We start from the raw sequence: 16,081 nt of genomic DNA, 5'->3' as shown, positions 1-16,081 counted from the left end.
TGCGTGTGTTATTTGGGAGAGGGGCTTAAGCTGTGACCAGACACCTCTGGTGGCAGATATCTCCCATGAGCGCAAAGTATTAGGCATATCGGGCCCTCCGGACCCTTTTATGTACCTGACCCCTGCTCTGTATGGGTGTATGTAGGTAGGGTCACACACAGTCATTTTGCTCTAACCAAAGTGTCAGAGTTTTTTCATGTGTGTGGTCATCTATCTAATCTAGCCTTTCTGACAGATGTAGAGATTTGCTTCTTTTCTTGTGCAGAATGTTTCATACAAACTCTGGTTTTATTTTCCCTCCAGCTGCAGCGTTGGAAACACGATCTGGATGATGCTCGACACACAATCGGTCATATCAAAACTGAACTTGAAGCCAGAAATGAAGTGATCAAAGCAACTAACGAAGTGTTGATCCTGAAGGTGAATTACAGCTACTGGGACACAATTCTGTCGTCTTCTTACCAGATGGAATCCAAGTATTCATTGATCGCAGTGTGCTGATGCACGGTGTATGCATAGATGTCAGCTATTCCACCATATCATTGGGTCTGGCCAACCCTCTAATCTATACCCTGGTCCCCTGACTCTCCCCAATATCTGCCATCACCAGGGATAAGATGTCTGACCGCAGCCTACTCCATGCAGAGTATGTATAGGAAGAGGGGAAGGCCATTGGAAGTAATAGTTGGTTGTCCGTAGAGCGGTCATTTGTTAGACAGCTATTTACCGTGTAAGGTCACCTTAGATGGAGCCTGATAGCAGATTTACGCTGCTCGAACTACGGGCAGCATGAATCAGCTGCCGAGGTTTACTTTAAGGACATTGCCATTAGTTTTTACAATTTTTTTTATTTTTTTATTTTGCAGGAATCGGAGTTGACCAGATTAAAAGCTCGTATTTCAGGGTATGAAAGATCACTTGCCTTAAAACATATGCCAAACCCTTCCCCTCTTTCTGCTGATCTATCTGGTGACTGCCAGACACTGGAATCGTACAATCTTCCGGGATCCTCCGAATTGAACTGGAACGTGCATCGTTCTCTGAGCGATCTCAGCCTTTCAGATGAGAGTGCAATAGATTTCAAGAATAAGATGGAAGCCGGGAAGAACTTGATCCTGCCCAATATTCCACTATCCAGGATTACCGGTGACAGGGAGGTCCGTAGACCGTCGGTCAACTTAAGCGAAACCTCATTTAACCCTTTAGAATACAATGCTGATCACTGTGATACAACGTCCGAGCCTCCAGATTTGGGCACTCTCAGTGGTATGCTTAAATACATCAAAGAAGAGATGAAATTAACTGCAGACCCATGACCCAAACTGAGTGAAAGAATATGTGGGAAACAGGTTTGTACTATTAACAATATACTGACCTTGTTATAGTGTAAACCTTAAAATCTTATTAAAGGGGCTGTCCCGTATCAAGCATTTATCACATATCCCCAGCACAGATGATAAATGATTGTTGGGGTAGTGGATGCTGGGTCACCACCGGTCCTGGAAAATGTGGTGCCCAAAGTCCCCTGTATGACTGGAGCTGTAGTAGGCAGTGGTGACATATGCTAACTATGACTATGATCCATTCACACTGGGCACTTTGGGAGGAGGCAGCACTGGGCGGGGACTAGACCTGGAGTGAGAGAGGCTTTAGATCTACAAATAGTTTTTTAGTGTAATCTGCATATTTATTTAAATGTTGATTTCTCAGTAACAGGGACTGGACATGTGAATGTATTGCTCTGAAAGTAAATAGTTTGGGGGGGTGAAATCTGGCTGACAGATTCCCTTTAATTGCATGGAATTGCTCAGTTCATTTTGCTTGAAATCCTCTTTATCTTGTTACAATTAACAAGCTTCACAAATCGGCTTAAATACGAGGAAATGACTGTTGTCTGGTTCCGGATTTTGTTGGCTGAGAGCATTTAGACACTTAACAACTGGAGTGTTTTGATACTAAAAGACCAGACTTCCCCCCCCCCCCCCCCCCCCCCCCCATTCTGCGATGGTTTAACAGTCCTAACTTTAGCACTTGTTGGCTACCTATATGGTTGTGACTTTTTTTGTGACACTATTGAAGGGGTGCTGTTTTTTGTTTTGTTTTTTGCTTTAGTTTTATTTGTAGTAAATTGTATTAAAAAAAAAAGCTATATGTTTATTTACAGTTTCAAAATTCTGTAACCAGTTTATTTTTAGTGTAAATATGAGCTCCTTATTTTCCTTGTCTCCATCTAAAAATAAATATATACATATTTTTTGGACCCACGTTTTCTCCCCCAAATTTGGGAGGAAAATGAGGGTGTGTCTTTTAATCCAAATGTAGATTACCGGGGGGGGGGGGGGGGGCGGGCGGCACTGGCGCTGGGGTCACAGGAGGCATGGTTGCTGCTGCAGGAAGTTGGCAGGAGTGGGGCGATGCTTCAGCCCTGGGCTAAGAGGAGGGGTGGTGTTTTGTGGTGTGAGGCTGCTTCGGGCCCTAGGGTTTCACAAAATGTCAGCGGAGTCCCCGCACTTCCCATTGTTTTCACTGCGGTGGACTTCGGGAAATAGACCAGAGGCGGCACATGCACTGATTGATATCTGAGCTCTCAGGATCTCAACCTGCGCATGCGCCGCCTCTGGCAGCCATTTTTCTGAGGTTCACCGCATCCATTGGGAATTTCAATCGTGCAGCTATTGAAGGTTAAACAGTGAGGATTGGAGTTATCTCAGATCTTGGCCATTGCAATCTACCACACGGGCAAATAAATCAAACTATAGATGTCCATAAACTATGTGTAATAATGAGAAATGACACAGGGAAAGAGTGTTGAACACGCTTTCTGAGATTTAATTAATATTTTGTACAAAAGCCTTTGTTGGTGATGACGATGATGATGATGGGGATGTCTTAAAGGGCCACTGTCACCCCCGCCAGCCGTTATAAACTAAAAGAGCCACCTTGTGCAGCAGTAATGCTGCATTCTAACAAGGTGGCTCTTTTAGTTTTAGGTTCAAGCATACCCCAAATAAAGAGTTTTTATACTTAGCCACAATTCCTGTCTCTAGCCAGGGAGGCGGGTCCTCACTCCCCAGCTTGACCAGCTCCTCTGCCGTCACTCACATCTTCCTGCGCTTTCGGCGCCGCCCCCTCAGCGCTGTTATCGTTTCAAAACCGGCGCCTGCGCTGTGTACTGGTGTCCTGCGCAGACGCAGTAAGCTCTGGCCGTCTGATGTCCCAGCCAGGCTTGCACACTGCGCCTGCGCGGGCATTGCGGCCAGCCACCTTTGGAATCCCCGGAAAACGTCTTCTTATCAGTATATATTTATGTTTCACCTATACAGAATATTCCGTGTAAAGGCTGATACCAGAGAACAAAAGACATCCACAGAACACCAGGATGGATCTGCTGCACAGCAAATAGCTGTAGGACCTGCGATGACGTCACTGCCATGTGATTAGGGCAATCACATGGCAGTGACGTCATCGCAGGTCCTACAGCTATTTGCTGTGCAGCGATCCATCCTGGTGTTCTGTGGATGTCTTTTGTTCTCTGGTATCAGCCATTACACGGAATATTCTGTATAGGTGGAACCTTTGGAATCCCCGCACTCTGCATAATGCATAACACAGTGCGGGGCGGGGATTCCAAAGGTGGCTGGCCGCAATGCCCGCGCAGGCGCAGTGTGCAAGCCTGGCTGGGACATCAGACGGCCAGAGCTTACTGCGTCTGCGCAGCACAGCAGTACACTGCGCAGGCGCCAGTTTTGAAACGATAACAGCGCTGGAAGATGTGAGTGACGGCAGAGGAGCTGGCCAAGCTGGGGAGTGAGGACCCGCCTACCTGGCTGCTGCACAAGGTGGCTCTTTTAGTTTATAACGGCTGGAGGGGGGTGACAGTGGCCCTTTAAAGACAGTTCCTGTATGGAGAAACTAGTTGCAGGCATTATTCTGGTTTGATTATGGCCCATTCGTCCATACAAACGCTCTTCAAATCCTGAAGGTCCCGTGGGCTCCTTATATGAACTCTGAGCTTTAGTTCCTTCCATAAGTTTTCTATTGGATTCAGATCAGATGATTGGCTGGGCCATTCTAGCAGCTTTATTTTCTTTCTCCGTAACCAATTGAGAATTTCCTTGGCTGTGTTTATTAGATCATTGTCTTGCTGAAATGTCCACCCACATCCTGGTAGATGGCAGATTTTTATCAAGAATGTCTCGGTATATTTTTCCATTCATCCATTTTTCCTTCAATCAAATGAAGTTTGCCAGTGCCATATGCTGAAAAACAGCCTTACACCATGATGTTCCCTCTTCCAAACTTCTGTTGGTATGTTGTTTTAGGGGTGCTATGCAGTGCCTTTTGGCCTCCAAATATGGTGTGCATTATGGCATCCAAAAAGTTCAATTTTGGTCTCCTCTAACCAGACTATATTCTCCCATTATTTCAAAGGCTTGTCCAAATGTTACTGAGCAAACTTTAAATGCCCCTGAACATGCTTTTTGTTCAGCAATGGAGTCTAGCGCGGTGAGAGTGCATATAGGCCATGGAAGTAGAGTGCAATACTCTAGTTTCATTTGAAACCATTGTACCTGCTGATTCCTGGTCTTTCTGTAGCTCTCCACAGGTGGTACTTGGCTCTTGAACAACTCTTCAGATAATTTTTTAGTTCTCTGTCTGAAATCTTTGTGAGGGGCACCGGGTCATGGCCGGTTTATAGTGAAATGTGTTTTCCACTTCTGGGCTATGGCCCTAACAGTGCTCACTGGAACCTTCACTAGTTTAGCAATTCTTTTGTAACCAATGCCATCAGTATGTTTGGAAATAATAAGGTTGCAAAGGTCTTGAGACAGCTCACCGGTTTTACCCATCATAAGATATTTCTTGTGTGGCATCTTGGTAATTAGAGAGGCCATCAGTTGAACAGCTGACATTAATTATCACTAAGTGACAGGATTGCTTTCTAATTACTGATAGATTTCAGCTGGTGTGTTGCTTTTCCATGGCTTTTTGCACTGCTCTTTCTTCATGTGTTCAATACTCTTTCCCTGTGTCATTACCCATTATTACAAATTACCTAATTTATAAACATCTACAGTTTTGATTTTTTGACACAGCACCATCTATCTATCTATCTATCTATCTATCTATCTATCTATCTATCTATCTATCTATCTATCTATCTATCTATCTATCTATCTATCTATCCGCACTCAAAAATGGGGAAACTATCAAAAGTCCAGTGAAACTTTTAATAAGCCATATGTGCGACAGGCAACGTTTCGGAGCATTTCTCCAGCTTGAGAGAGGCTCCTGAAGCTGAAACGTTGCCTGTTACACAAACGGCTTATTAAAAGTTTCACTGGACTTTTACTTTTGATAGTTTCCCATTTTTGAATGACGCTTGCTTTTTTATTCCTTATTTATTATTATAGATATTTATATACATATTTTAATTCCCTGACTATTTTTTTTTCACCCACAGGACATCTTGCTACTTGCACTAATATGAGCCATGCTGGGATGTATATCTTTTATTATACTTGTATATGTTGTACATACTGATATTTATTCGTATCAATGTTTTCCAGACACAAAAATATTTCTATAGTTTTTTATTTTTGTTTTGTATTTGCTTTTTTTTATACTGTTTGTATATCTAATGATGAAATATTTTCTTGGTAAGAATCAAGTTCACAAGTTAAATAAAGTATAATCATTGTATTTTTGTCCATAGTTTTTTTTTTTTTCTTGGGGTTCACACTTGGGAGTAGCTTGGAAATCTATATAAACTCAAAAGCGTCTTCTAATCCACTTGCACGTCATGTAGCCTGAGTAATTAGGAGTCCCAGTCTTTGCTCTGCATAATTCCATCCTACTGAGCAGTGTGGTTTATGGTCACAGGTTATAAGTCTGGTGGAATGTGAAATAAAAATGTTGTTGTTAGAGGAAATGCTTTTGGGAGGAAATATAGTGCCAAGTTACACACGTCCCGCCCCGTGACCTACTATTACATCCCAGCAACAATGTGGCGTGAACCAGCATGTTAACAAGTTGCACAGACAGGGTTAGAGGTTAACTCTGATCCAGGCCATCGAAACTTTGAGTCCTCATTCTACAATAATGGGCATCATGGTGGCTCAGTGGTTAGCACTGTTACTTTGCACCGCTGTGGTCCTGGGTTTGAACCCTACCAAGGACTGCATCTGTTTGCTTGGAGGTAAAACTCCGGGTTCTCCGATTTCCTCCCACACTCCAAAGACATACTGATAGGGAATTTAGATTGTGAGCCTCAATGGGGACAGTGATGACAATATTTGGTATATGATGGTGCTGTATAGGTAAGCTTATTAATAATCTTGGCATCTAAGTTACTTTACACTGAGGGATGTGCTGTGTGTTAGGACTGTAAATTGTACAAATATTATATTACTTTTTATCACTGTTATCCCATGTTATAAAATTTAACACATCATTTATAACGGGGTTTAAAAATTTCTGAGTTTTTGTTACTCACCTCTCCCAAGGAAAAGAATAAAAGTTAATCAAAGATTACAATTTTTCCCAAAAGGGTACAAACGAAAACAACGTTTCGTTCCACAAAAAGGGTTTTCATAGATCTCTACTCAAAAAATATTATGTATAAAATGTCTTTATTTTGCTCTTGATGCACTTTAAAAGGATGTGGATAATTTGATATCGCTGTAACTACTGACGCACTGTACTAATAAACATTGCTGTGAACTTACCAAGGTAAGAATTGCTGGGACGGGGTTCTCTCTTTTGCATTCTCCCACCCTTCTGCCTCAAGTTACAAAGTATTGTGTACTACCTATGAACACATCAAAACTGTGTTATCTGTTGCTAACCTACTGCAATATTCTATACCCCTATGGCTGTGGCTTAAAGCAATTGTCCACTACTTTATCGATGACCTATAATTAGGATAGATCATCAATGTCTGGTCGAGGTCCCACAGCCAGCACCCAACATCGATCAGCTGTTCTCCGTTTCGGCAGCCACCGGCCGGAAATTCCTCAATTGAAGATCTGCTTTGTCTACTGATAATGGCCGCTGCCGGGTTCTGCACATCCGCCTCCTATTGATTCATCTGATAAAATAGTGGGCAACCTCTGTAAGGATTTCATATTTTATGACTGGTGATCTTTAATGGGAACCTGTGAGCACATAGTGTAGTGTCCTTTAAAATATATATATATATATATATATATATATATATATATATATATATATATATATATATTTTTTGTTTGTTTTTAATTTATTTTTTTAGCGATCAGATGTGTCAGTCATGAGACATCTAGCATATGTAATTTGCAAATTAGACTGGGAGTGCACTGGGGGCGTGTCTAAGCACAAACTGCTTCCAAGAGCGTCGGTATACTTCTAGCATGATTTATAAGGAGACCCATAGGTCAGTCAATGCTCTTTCAGAAAAATAGATATGCAAAGTATATCGCCTTCAGAAAGAAGGCTGATTCTCTAGTGCTGAACATTTTCCTTGCAATCTTTCTTGTATGAAAAAAATCCCCTTTTTCAACCCCAAAACAAGTATTGCAGGGGAACATGACTGAGCTGCAATACTAGACTCAGCGCATGGACAGATCATGATGCTGCGACTTGGGGGCTATCTGTGAAAGCGTGTAAATGTCACATTTATAGCTTGTAATTGCTACAATGCATTACAGATAATCTATAATGAATCTAAACCATCCAGGAAAACTGAAGACCGTGGCCTAACGTGACCTCTACTCTACTCCTTCTGCCTTCCCCGAGCACTGTCTATCCAGATTATGTCGTTATGCCGTCCACCCACATTAATGTCCGAGAAGAGATTATCCAGCTTTAGCCGTAAATGTGCAGGTTTGCATTTTAGCTGTGCTGACGCAGCCTGGGTCCAGATAAAGCAGTAAGAAGAGAGGACTTATGCCCAGAAGTAATCATTCTCTTGCCTCCGCTCATTCATGTTGATAATTATTGTATACCAAAAGGACTAAGATACAGAAATGGCTTTGAAGAACGTCCTTGTTACAGGATGCTCATCAGGAATCGGTCTGGCTATTGCATCCAAGCTGGCTAAGGACGAACAGAAGAGATTTAAAGGTAAGATGCTCTATTCATAGGGGCTTTAGCGGCCAGAATAGAGCTAAATATGCCGTATAGAGGTTGTAACGTCTGCAACGTTTACAGGTTGTCTGCTTCAGCTTAGAGCTGCATCTATCAAGATGGATTAGTGGTTTTAAAGAGCAAATTTCCGCTGTTTACGCTAGGCTGGAGATCAGATGGAAAAATGATTGCGCTGTAACCACTTGCACGAACTATAATAAATGGGTTTATAGGAAATAGTTTCCACCATCTGAAATATCAACTTACTGATACATGCAAAAATGGATTTCCAGGTCTTGTATTCAATTAGTGAGAAGAGAATTGTGATAGGTATCTAATAACTTAATTCTCTTAGACACCAGGAACAAAAATATATATATGTGTGTGTGTGTGTATACGATTAGTGATGTGACATTATACAGGTCAGCTTTAATTTGAGAGTATTCACATCCTAATTATAGTAAGGGTTTAGGAATTACAGCTCAGTTCTACGTAGCTGCCTCTTTTTCAAGGGACCAAAAGTAATTTGGCAATTATCTCAACAGCTCTTGAATGGGCTATTCCCTTGTTAATCGTTCATCAGTTATACAGGTAATAGGTCTGGAGCTGATTCCAAGTGTGGCATTTGCATTTGGAAGCTGTTGCTGTGACCCCACAACATGCGGTCAAAGGAGCTCTCAAAGGAAGATAAACACCATCATAAAGCTAAAAAAAAGAAGGAAGTCACCAGAGAGAGAGCAGAAATGTTAGTAATAGCCAAATCAACAGTTTAGTTCATTATGCCAAAAACAGCGCATTTGTGAGCTTTGGAACTAAAAAAAGGCCTGAACATGAAGGACAAGAGTGGTGGATGATTGCCGAATATTTTTAATTGTGAAGAAAAACCCCTTCACAACATCCACCTAAAGGAAGAACACTACAGAAATGAAGTGTTTCAGTATCTAAGTCTGCCATAATAAGACGACTTCATGAGAGCAAATAAAGAGGACTCACCACAAGGTGCAAACCATTAATCAGCCTTAAGAGTAGAAATGCCAGATGAGACTTTGCCAAAAAAACATCTAAAGAAGCCAGCCCAGTTCTGGAAAAACATTCTTTGGGCAGAAGACACTAAGATCAACCTGTACCAGAATGAAGATGGGAAGAAGAAAGTATGGAGAAGGCTTGGAATGGCTCATGATCCAAAGCACACCACACCCTCTGTAAAACATGGTGGTGGCAGTGTGATAACATGTGTGCTTCTAATGGCGCTGGATCACGAGTGTTTATTGATGATGTGACTGAAGACAGAAGCAGCAGGATTAATTCTAAAGTGTACAGGGTGATACGTTCTACTCACATTCAACCAAATGCAGCAAGGTTTATTGAATGGCGCTTCACAAGTATAGATGGAAAATTACCCAAAACGTACTGCAAAAGCAATCCCAGATTTTTTTCAAGGTGAGAAGTGGAATATTCTTTAAGGGCCGAGTCAATCATCAAATCTCAACCCCATCGAGCAGCATTTCACATGCTTAAGTAAAAACTTATGGCTGAAAGATCCACAAAGAAACAACTGAAGTCAGAGCTGCAGTAAAGGCGGCAAAGCATCACGGTGTTTGTGTTGTCCAATGCTTCCAGGCTTCAGACACTCGTTGCCTGCAAAGGATTCTCTACAACGTATTAAAAATTAACATTTTATTTAGGATAAAGTTAATTTGTCCAATTAGTTTTAAGCCCCTGAAATGAAGAGGCTTTGTAGAAAAATGGTTGCAGTTCCTAAATGTTTCACAGGATATTTTTGTTCAACCCCTTTAAGTCTGCACTTCAATCGTTTCATTATAAATCCAAAAGAGTGTCCAACAAAGCTGAAATCATGAAGATTCAGTCACAGACAGAATATTTCTGGACCTAACGTCTGTATAATGTGATATTATTGTAAACAACTTGCACACACAGCTCGAAAACATGCTCATCTGAACAATCTCCAATATACAGCTCTGGCAAAAATTAAGAGACCACTGCAAAATGTTCAATTTGTCTGATTTTTCTCTTTATAGGTATATTTTTGAGTAAAATGTAAATTGTTCATTTATTCTATAAACTTCTGACAACATGTCTCCGAATTTCCAAGCAATACATTTTGTATTTTTTTTCTAAAAATGAAAAATGGTCAAAATTTAAATAAAAGAACCAGTGCTTTTAGACCTCAAATAATGCAAAGAAAACAAGTTCATAATCATTTACAAACAACAATACTAATGTTTTAACTCAGGAAGAGTTCAGAAATCAATATTTTGTGGAATAACCATGATTTTAATCACAGCTTTCATGCGTCTTGACATGCTTTCCACCAGTCTTTCACACTGCTCCTGGTGCAAAAATGTAAGCAGTTCTTCTTTGTTTGATAGCTTGTGACTATCCATCATCCTCTTGATTATATTCCAGAGGTTTTCAATGGGGTTCAGGTCTGGAGATTGGGCTGCCCATGACAGGGTTTTTATGTGGTGGTCTCTTAATTTTTGCCAGAGCTTGTATATACCACTGGTCACTGTGGTTTTCATTTAGTTTGTTGAAAAATCTCTTGCGTTTCCAGGGAACAGCCGTTTCACACACCAAATCAAGTGACTGCTTGTTAACCTATTTTATTACACCCAACCATGGTGACTAGTGACCGCTGCGCTCTTTGACCATGAAGTGTCTGCCCTACAGCCATTCTATTTGGCCTTCGCCTTTATCCAGGGCTCTGTAAAATTTCTGATTATTTTCCTTGGTGAATACACAATTGTGATTGAGTTTGTATCTCCGGTTGTTAATTGATTTTCTTCTCTAGACTATTGATACAAGAAAGCAGGTTGTCAGATGCTAAAGAAATTATGTCCTGGAAAGAAGATTGAAAACTAATATTTGCATTGGCTTCCATTGCATATTTTGCAATAATTTAGTGGAGCACCATCAGGCATTTTTAACAATTGAGCAAAGTCCCAGCATTCAAGTAACATTATTATTAGGCAATAAGAAGACTCCTAATTGTAATGTGCTAAGAAAAATAATATTAAAGGGAAACTGTCATTAAAACTCATCCTGCCCAAACCACAAGCAGAAGGAGTCAGCATGATGGCACAACAATAGCCATGTGCCGCCTATGTTTCTTGTTTTAGAGAAAATATAGTTTGTAGGGCCGAAAGAAATGAGGTCAGGCGCCATAGTCGGCTTCTGCGCGCGTTGCGCCATGTGATAGACAGGTCTCTTCCAGTAGGGTTTGGTTGGGCGTTCTTGGTATTTTCTCTTCCAAAAACTGAACAGGAACATGGAATGCCTAGCGCAGCTGTGAACATCTTACCTTTACAGGATCCATTATGATTAATTTATGGATTTATCATAATGCGGCAGAAGTGCTGGTGAGATGTCATATACTGTAGTGCAAGAACGGGATCATTTCCACCGGAGCATGAAGTTAACAATTAGGCAAAATAAGTATTGATCCAGGTGCTGCCGAGCAAATGTTAGAATTCTGAAGGACATATACAGGAACTTTGTGTTATTAGTAGTACCTAATAATGTAACACTAAGGGCTTGTTCAGACTGGCGTGTTTTCAGTCCCTGTGCCCCCAAAGGACCACATATGGACCAATCATAGTCAATGTTGTATTACCAGATGAATGCATGCAAATAGCAGGCAGCTCGTGTACCGGCCCGTTGTGCTGGCGAATGCAATGAGGTGCACATGGAGATAGTCACGTCCTCAATTTGCAGATATTTAAATCCAGCCTTAAGCTAAAAAAAATGTCATCCCAGAGACCGGATCCATAACTCGCTAGTTTAGGGTGCATGAACTTATAATAATAATGATAATTTTATTTATATAGCGCCAACATATTCCACTCGGCTATTGTTGTGCATTCCGTGACTGCAAGAGGCATTTAAAAGCAATTAAAAAGTATTTTTATGGTTATGAAATATAGAAAGCAACAAAATCGACCTTCACCATACCGATGTAGAGAGTAGATACAAGAGAAAAAAGGGATATTTAAATCCATATTTAATTAACCAAAATCCAATATACCATTGGGAGTAACAATAAATTTTACATAATGCCATATTTACCACCAAGGCAAGTAAAAAATAATTTTATAAAATATCAAAAACTTTATTATATGATATGATCACAACTACAAGACACAACAAAACTGTTACCCTTAAAGAAATACAATAAAAATAAAAATGGGAAGTGTGGTCAGAAAAATAAAAAAATTATTACACAAAAATGCAGGGGTTATTATCAAGTAGGTATAGTTATGAAAGTATATATCAAATAAGACCACCAGGAGCATAAAGTATATGACAACTATTATAATACCAATAAAGAAATATAGCACCAACTCAAAAAACAATCATATTATAAGTATATGTTGCTAGAAGCAATGGGAGATAACCCCTATATTAATGGCTGCAGAAGAAGTCAATGTACACTGGGTACGGAAAGTATTCAGACCCCTTTCAATTTTTCACTCTTTGTTTCATTGCAGCCATTTGGTAAATTCATAAAAGTTTATTTATTTTCTCATTAATGTACACTCTGCACCTTATCTTGACTTAAAAAAAAAAAAAAAACCAGTAAAGTAGAATTTTTTGCAAATTTAATAACGAAAAACTGAAATATCACTTGGTCATAAGTATTCAGACCCTTTGCTCAGACACTCATATTTAAGTCACATGCTGTCCATTAACTTGTGATCCTCCTTGAGGGCTGTCCCACACGTCCAGATAATTCCAGTACCGGAAAAAATCGGTACCGGAGTTATCCGTGTCCGTGTGCCCGTGAGCTCACGTAGGCCATACGTGCGGCACACGTGTGCCGCCCGTGTGGCGAGTGGGTACCACACGGAGCGTGCAGGAGACAGCGCTAAAGTTTGGCGCTGTCCCCTGCATCGTGCTGAAGCCGCCATTCATATCTTCTGTGCAGCAGCGTTTGCTGCATAGAAAATATGAATAATAGTGTTTAAATGAAAGATCTATGTGTCCGCTGCCCTCCCACCCCCTGTGCGCCCCCCCCCCCCGCTGTTCAGAAAATACTCACCCGCTTCCCTCGTTGGCTGTCGCTCCTTCCTGGTCTGGCCGCGGCTTCCACTGTATGCGGTCACGTGGGGCGGCCGATTACAGTCATGAATAGGCGGCTCCACCTCCCATGGGGGTGGAACCGACTTCATGATTGTAAATGAGCGGCCCCACATGACCGCATACAGTAGAAGGCGCGGGGCAGAGAGGAAGCAGCGACAGCCAACGTGGGAGCGGGTGAGTATTTTCTGAACAGCGGGGGGGCGCACAGGGGGTGGGGGGGCGGTGGACACATAGATCTTTCATTTAAACACTATTATTCATATCTTCTATGCAGCAAACGCTGCTGCACAGAAGATATGAATGGCGGCTTCAGCACCATGTGGGGGGGACAGCGCTTACTGTAGCGCTGTCTCCTGCATGCCACACGGACTGCAAACGGAGACTGTCCGTGTGGTGGTCCGTGTTTTACATGGACCCATTGACTTTAATGGGTCCGTGTAATACGTGCGCTCCCACGAACACTGATGTGTCTCCGTGTTTGGCACACGGAGACACGGTCCGGAAAAATCAATGACATCTGAACAGATGCATTGATTTTAATGTGTCTACGTCTGTCAGTGTCTCCGCTACGTGAGGAAACTGTCACCTCACGTACTGGAGACACTGACGTGTGAAACCGGCCTGAGATGGTTCTTCTCCTTCATTGGAGGCCAGCTGTGTTTAATTAAACTGATAGGACTTGATTTGGAAAGGCACACACCTGTCTATATTAAGGTACCATCTCACAGTGGCACTTTGGTCGCTACGAAGGCACGATCCGTGACGTTCCAGCGATATACTTATGATCTCGCTGTGTCTGACACGCTACTGCGATCAGGGACCCCGCTGAGAATCGTACGTCGTGGCAGATCGTTTGAAACTTTCTTTCGTTGTCAAGTGTCCCGCTGTGGCGGCATGATCGCATCGTGTAACAAAGGTGTGCACGATATTGTATTGTTCTACATCGCAAATACGTCATGAAATTATCGCTCCAGCGCCACGCATTGCGAAGTGTGACCGCAGTCTATGACGCTGGAACGATAATGGAGCGACGCTGGAGCGTCATGTATCGTGCCGTTGTAGCGACCAAAGTGCCACTGTGTGACGGTACCCTAAGACATCACAGCTCACAGAGCATGTCAGACCAAATGACAATCATGAGGACAAAAGAACTGGCCAAGGAGCTCAGAGACAGAAATGTGGCAAGGCACAGATCAGGCCAAGGTTACAACAGAATTTCTGCAGTACTCAAGGTTCCTAAGAGCACAGTGGCCTCCATAATCCTTAAATGGAAGAAGTTTGGGACCACCAGAAGTCTTCCTAGCCCTGGCCGTCCAGCCAAACTGAGCAATCGTCAGAGAAGAGCCTTGATGAGAGAGGTAAAGAAGAACCTCAAGATCACTGTGGCTGAGCTCCAGAGATGCAGTAAGGAGATGGGAGAAAGTTCCACAAAGTCAACTATCACTGCAGCCTTCCTCCAGGCAGGCCTTTATGGCAGAGTGGCCAAACGGAAGCCTCTCCTCAGTGCAAAACCTATGAAAGCCCACATAGAGTTTGCTGAAAAACACAAGAAGGACTCCCAGACTATGAGAAATAAGATTCTCTGGTCTGATGAGACAAAGATAGACCTTTTTGGTGATAATTCTAAGCGGTATGTGTGGAGAAAACCAGGCACTGCTCATCACCTGACCAATACAATCCCAACAGTGAATCATGGTGGTGGCAGCATCATGCTATGGGGGTGTTTTTCAGCTGCAGGGACAGGATGACTGGTTGTCATTGGAGGAAACATGAATGTGGCCAAGTACAGAGATATCCTGGATGAAAACCTCTTCCAGAGTGCTCTGGACCTCAGACTTGGCCGAAGGTTCACCTTCCAACAAGACAATGACCCTAAGCCCACAGCTAAAATAACAAAGGAGTGGCTTCAGAACAACTCTGTGATCATTCTTGAATGGCCCAGCCACAGCCCTGACCTAAATCCTATTGAGCATCTCTGGAGAGACCTGAAAATGGCTGTCCACCAACGTTCACCATCCAACCTGACGGAACTGGAGAGGATCTGCAAGGAAGAATGGCAGAGGATCCCCAAATCCAGGTGTGAAAAACTTGTTGCAACATTCCCAAGACGACTCATGGCTGTAGTAGCTCAAAAGGTGCTTCTACTCAATACTGAGCAAAGGGTCTGAATACTTATGACCACGGGATATTTCAGTTTTTCTTTTTTATTAAATTTGCAAAAATTTCTACATTTGTTTTTTTTTTTTCAATCAAGATGGGGTGCAGAATGTACATTAATGAGAAAAAAAAAATTAACTTTTTTGACTTTACCAAATGGCTGCAATGAAACAAAGTGAAAAATGTAAAGGGGTCAGAATACTTTCCATACCCACTGTATAGATAAGTCATCATACCCACCATGTGCCTTTATCAATCAGAAGACCACACTACCCAAGTACCCCAACGCGCGTTTGAAGTCGGCTTCATTAGGGGAAGCTGATTTGAAACGTCAGCTTCTGTATGTCCACTGGATTATGCTTTGCTTATGTCCCAAGTCAATATGTTTTTGACACTCGTATGACCTGTTTTTTAATACATCAACAATTAAAAAATAATACAAAGCCATATACAGTTTCCTATGTTACTAATCGCAATGGATCGGTTAAAAATGCAAGCTATATGGATGGTGCCTGCATGGCATGAGAGTAAAAATGGATCACAATAGTGCATGATGCAATGTTTTCACACAGACACCATCGGGCAACGTGGAAACGTTTAACTGAATTCCCCCATTCATTTGCATTGGTGTGCACTGTCATGTGTGGTCCGTTTTGGAATACAGATAGAAAATACTTCCTTTAGGGCTCATTCAGAAGAGTGTAGCAGACTCCGAATT

At 41.9% G+C, this 16,081-nt stretch overlaps 2 protein-coding genes across 6 annotated transcripts in view; both read left to right on the top strand.

Annotated features, from left to right (window-relative positions):
- The window catches only part of CCDC18 (coiled-coil domain containing 18), a 59,702-nt gene extending 54,000 nt beyond the window's left edge, over positions 1–5,702 (top strand). For all 5 annotated transcript variants that reach the window (XM_077278699.1, XM_077278698.1, XM_077278696.1 and 2 more), the window contains 3 exons: positions 304–420; positions 867–1,349; positions 5,465–5,702. In XM_077278699.1, the coding sequence (XP_077134814.1) occupies positions 304–420; positions 867–1,316 (567 nt within the window). In that variant the 3' untranslated portion in view covers positions 1,317–1,349; positions 5,465–5,702. The remainder of the gene's footprint in view (positions 1–303; positions 421–866; positions 1,350–5,464) is intronic.
- A 2,237-nt stretch (positions 5,703–7,939) lies between these two features.
- LOC143788589 (retinol dehydrogenase 8-like) overlaps positions 7,940–16,081 on the top strand; it is a 29,787-nt gene continuing 21,645 nt past the window's right edge. The window contains exon 1 of the mRNA XM_077278375.1: positions 7,940–8,103. Within this exon, the coding sequence (XP_077134490.1) occupies positions 8,007–8,103 (97 nt within the window). The 5' untranslated portion in view covers positions 7,940–8,006. The remainder of the gene's footprint in view (positions 8,104–16,081) is intronic.

Source organism: Ranitomeya variabilis, chromosome 8 (genome assembly GCF_051348905.1).
Source record: "Ranitomeya variabilis isolate aRanVar5 chromosome 8, aRanVar5.hap1, whole genome shotgun sequence".
Taxonomy (NCBI): domain Eukaryota; kingdom Metazoa; phylum Chordata; class Amphibia; order Anura; family Dendrobatidae; genus Ranitomeya; species Ranitomeya variabilis.
The sequence above is the reverse complement of the archived record's forward strand: the minus strand, read 5'-3'. Positions and strand labels throughout refer to the sequence as shown.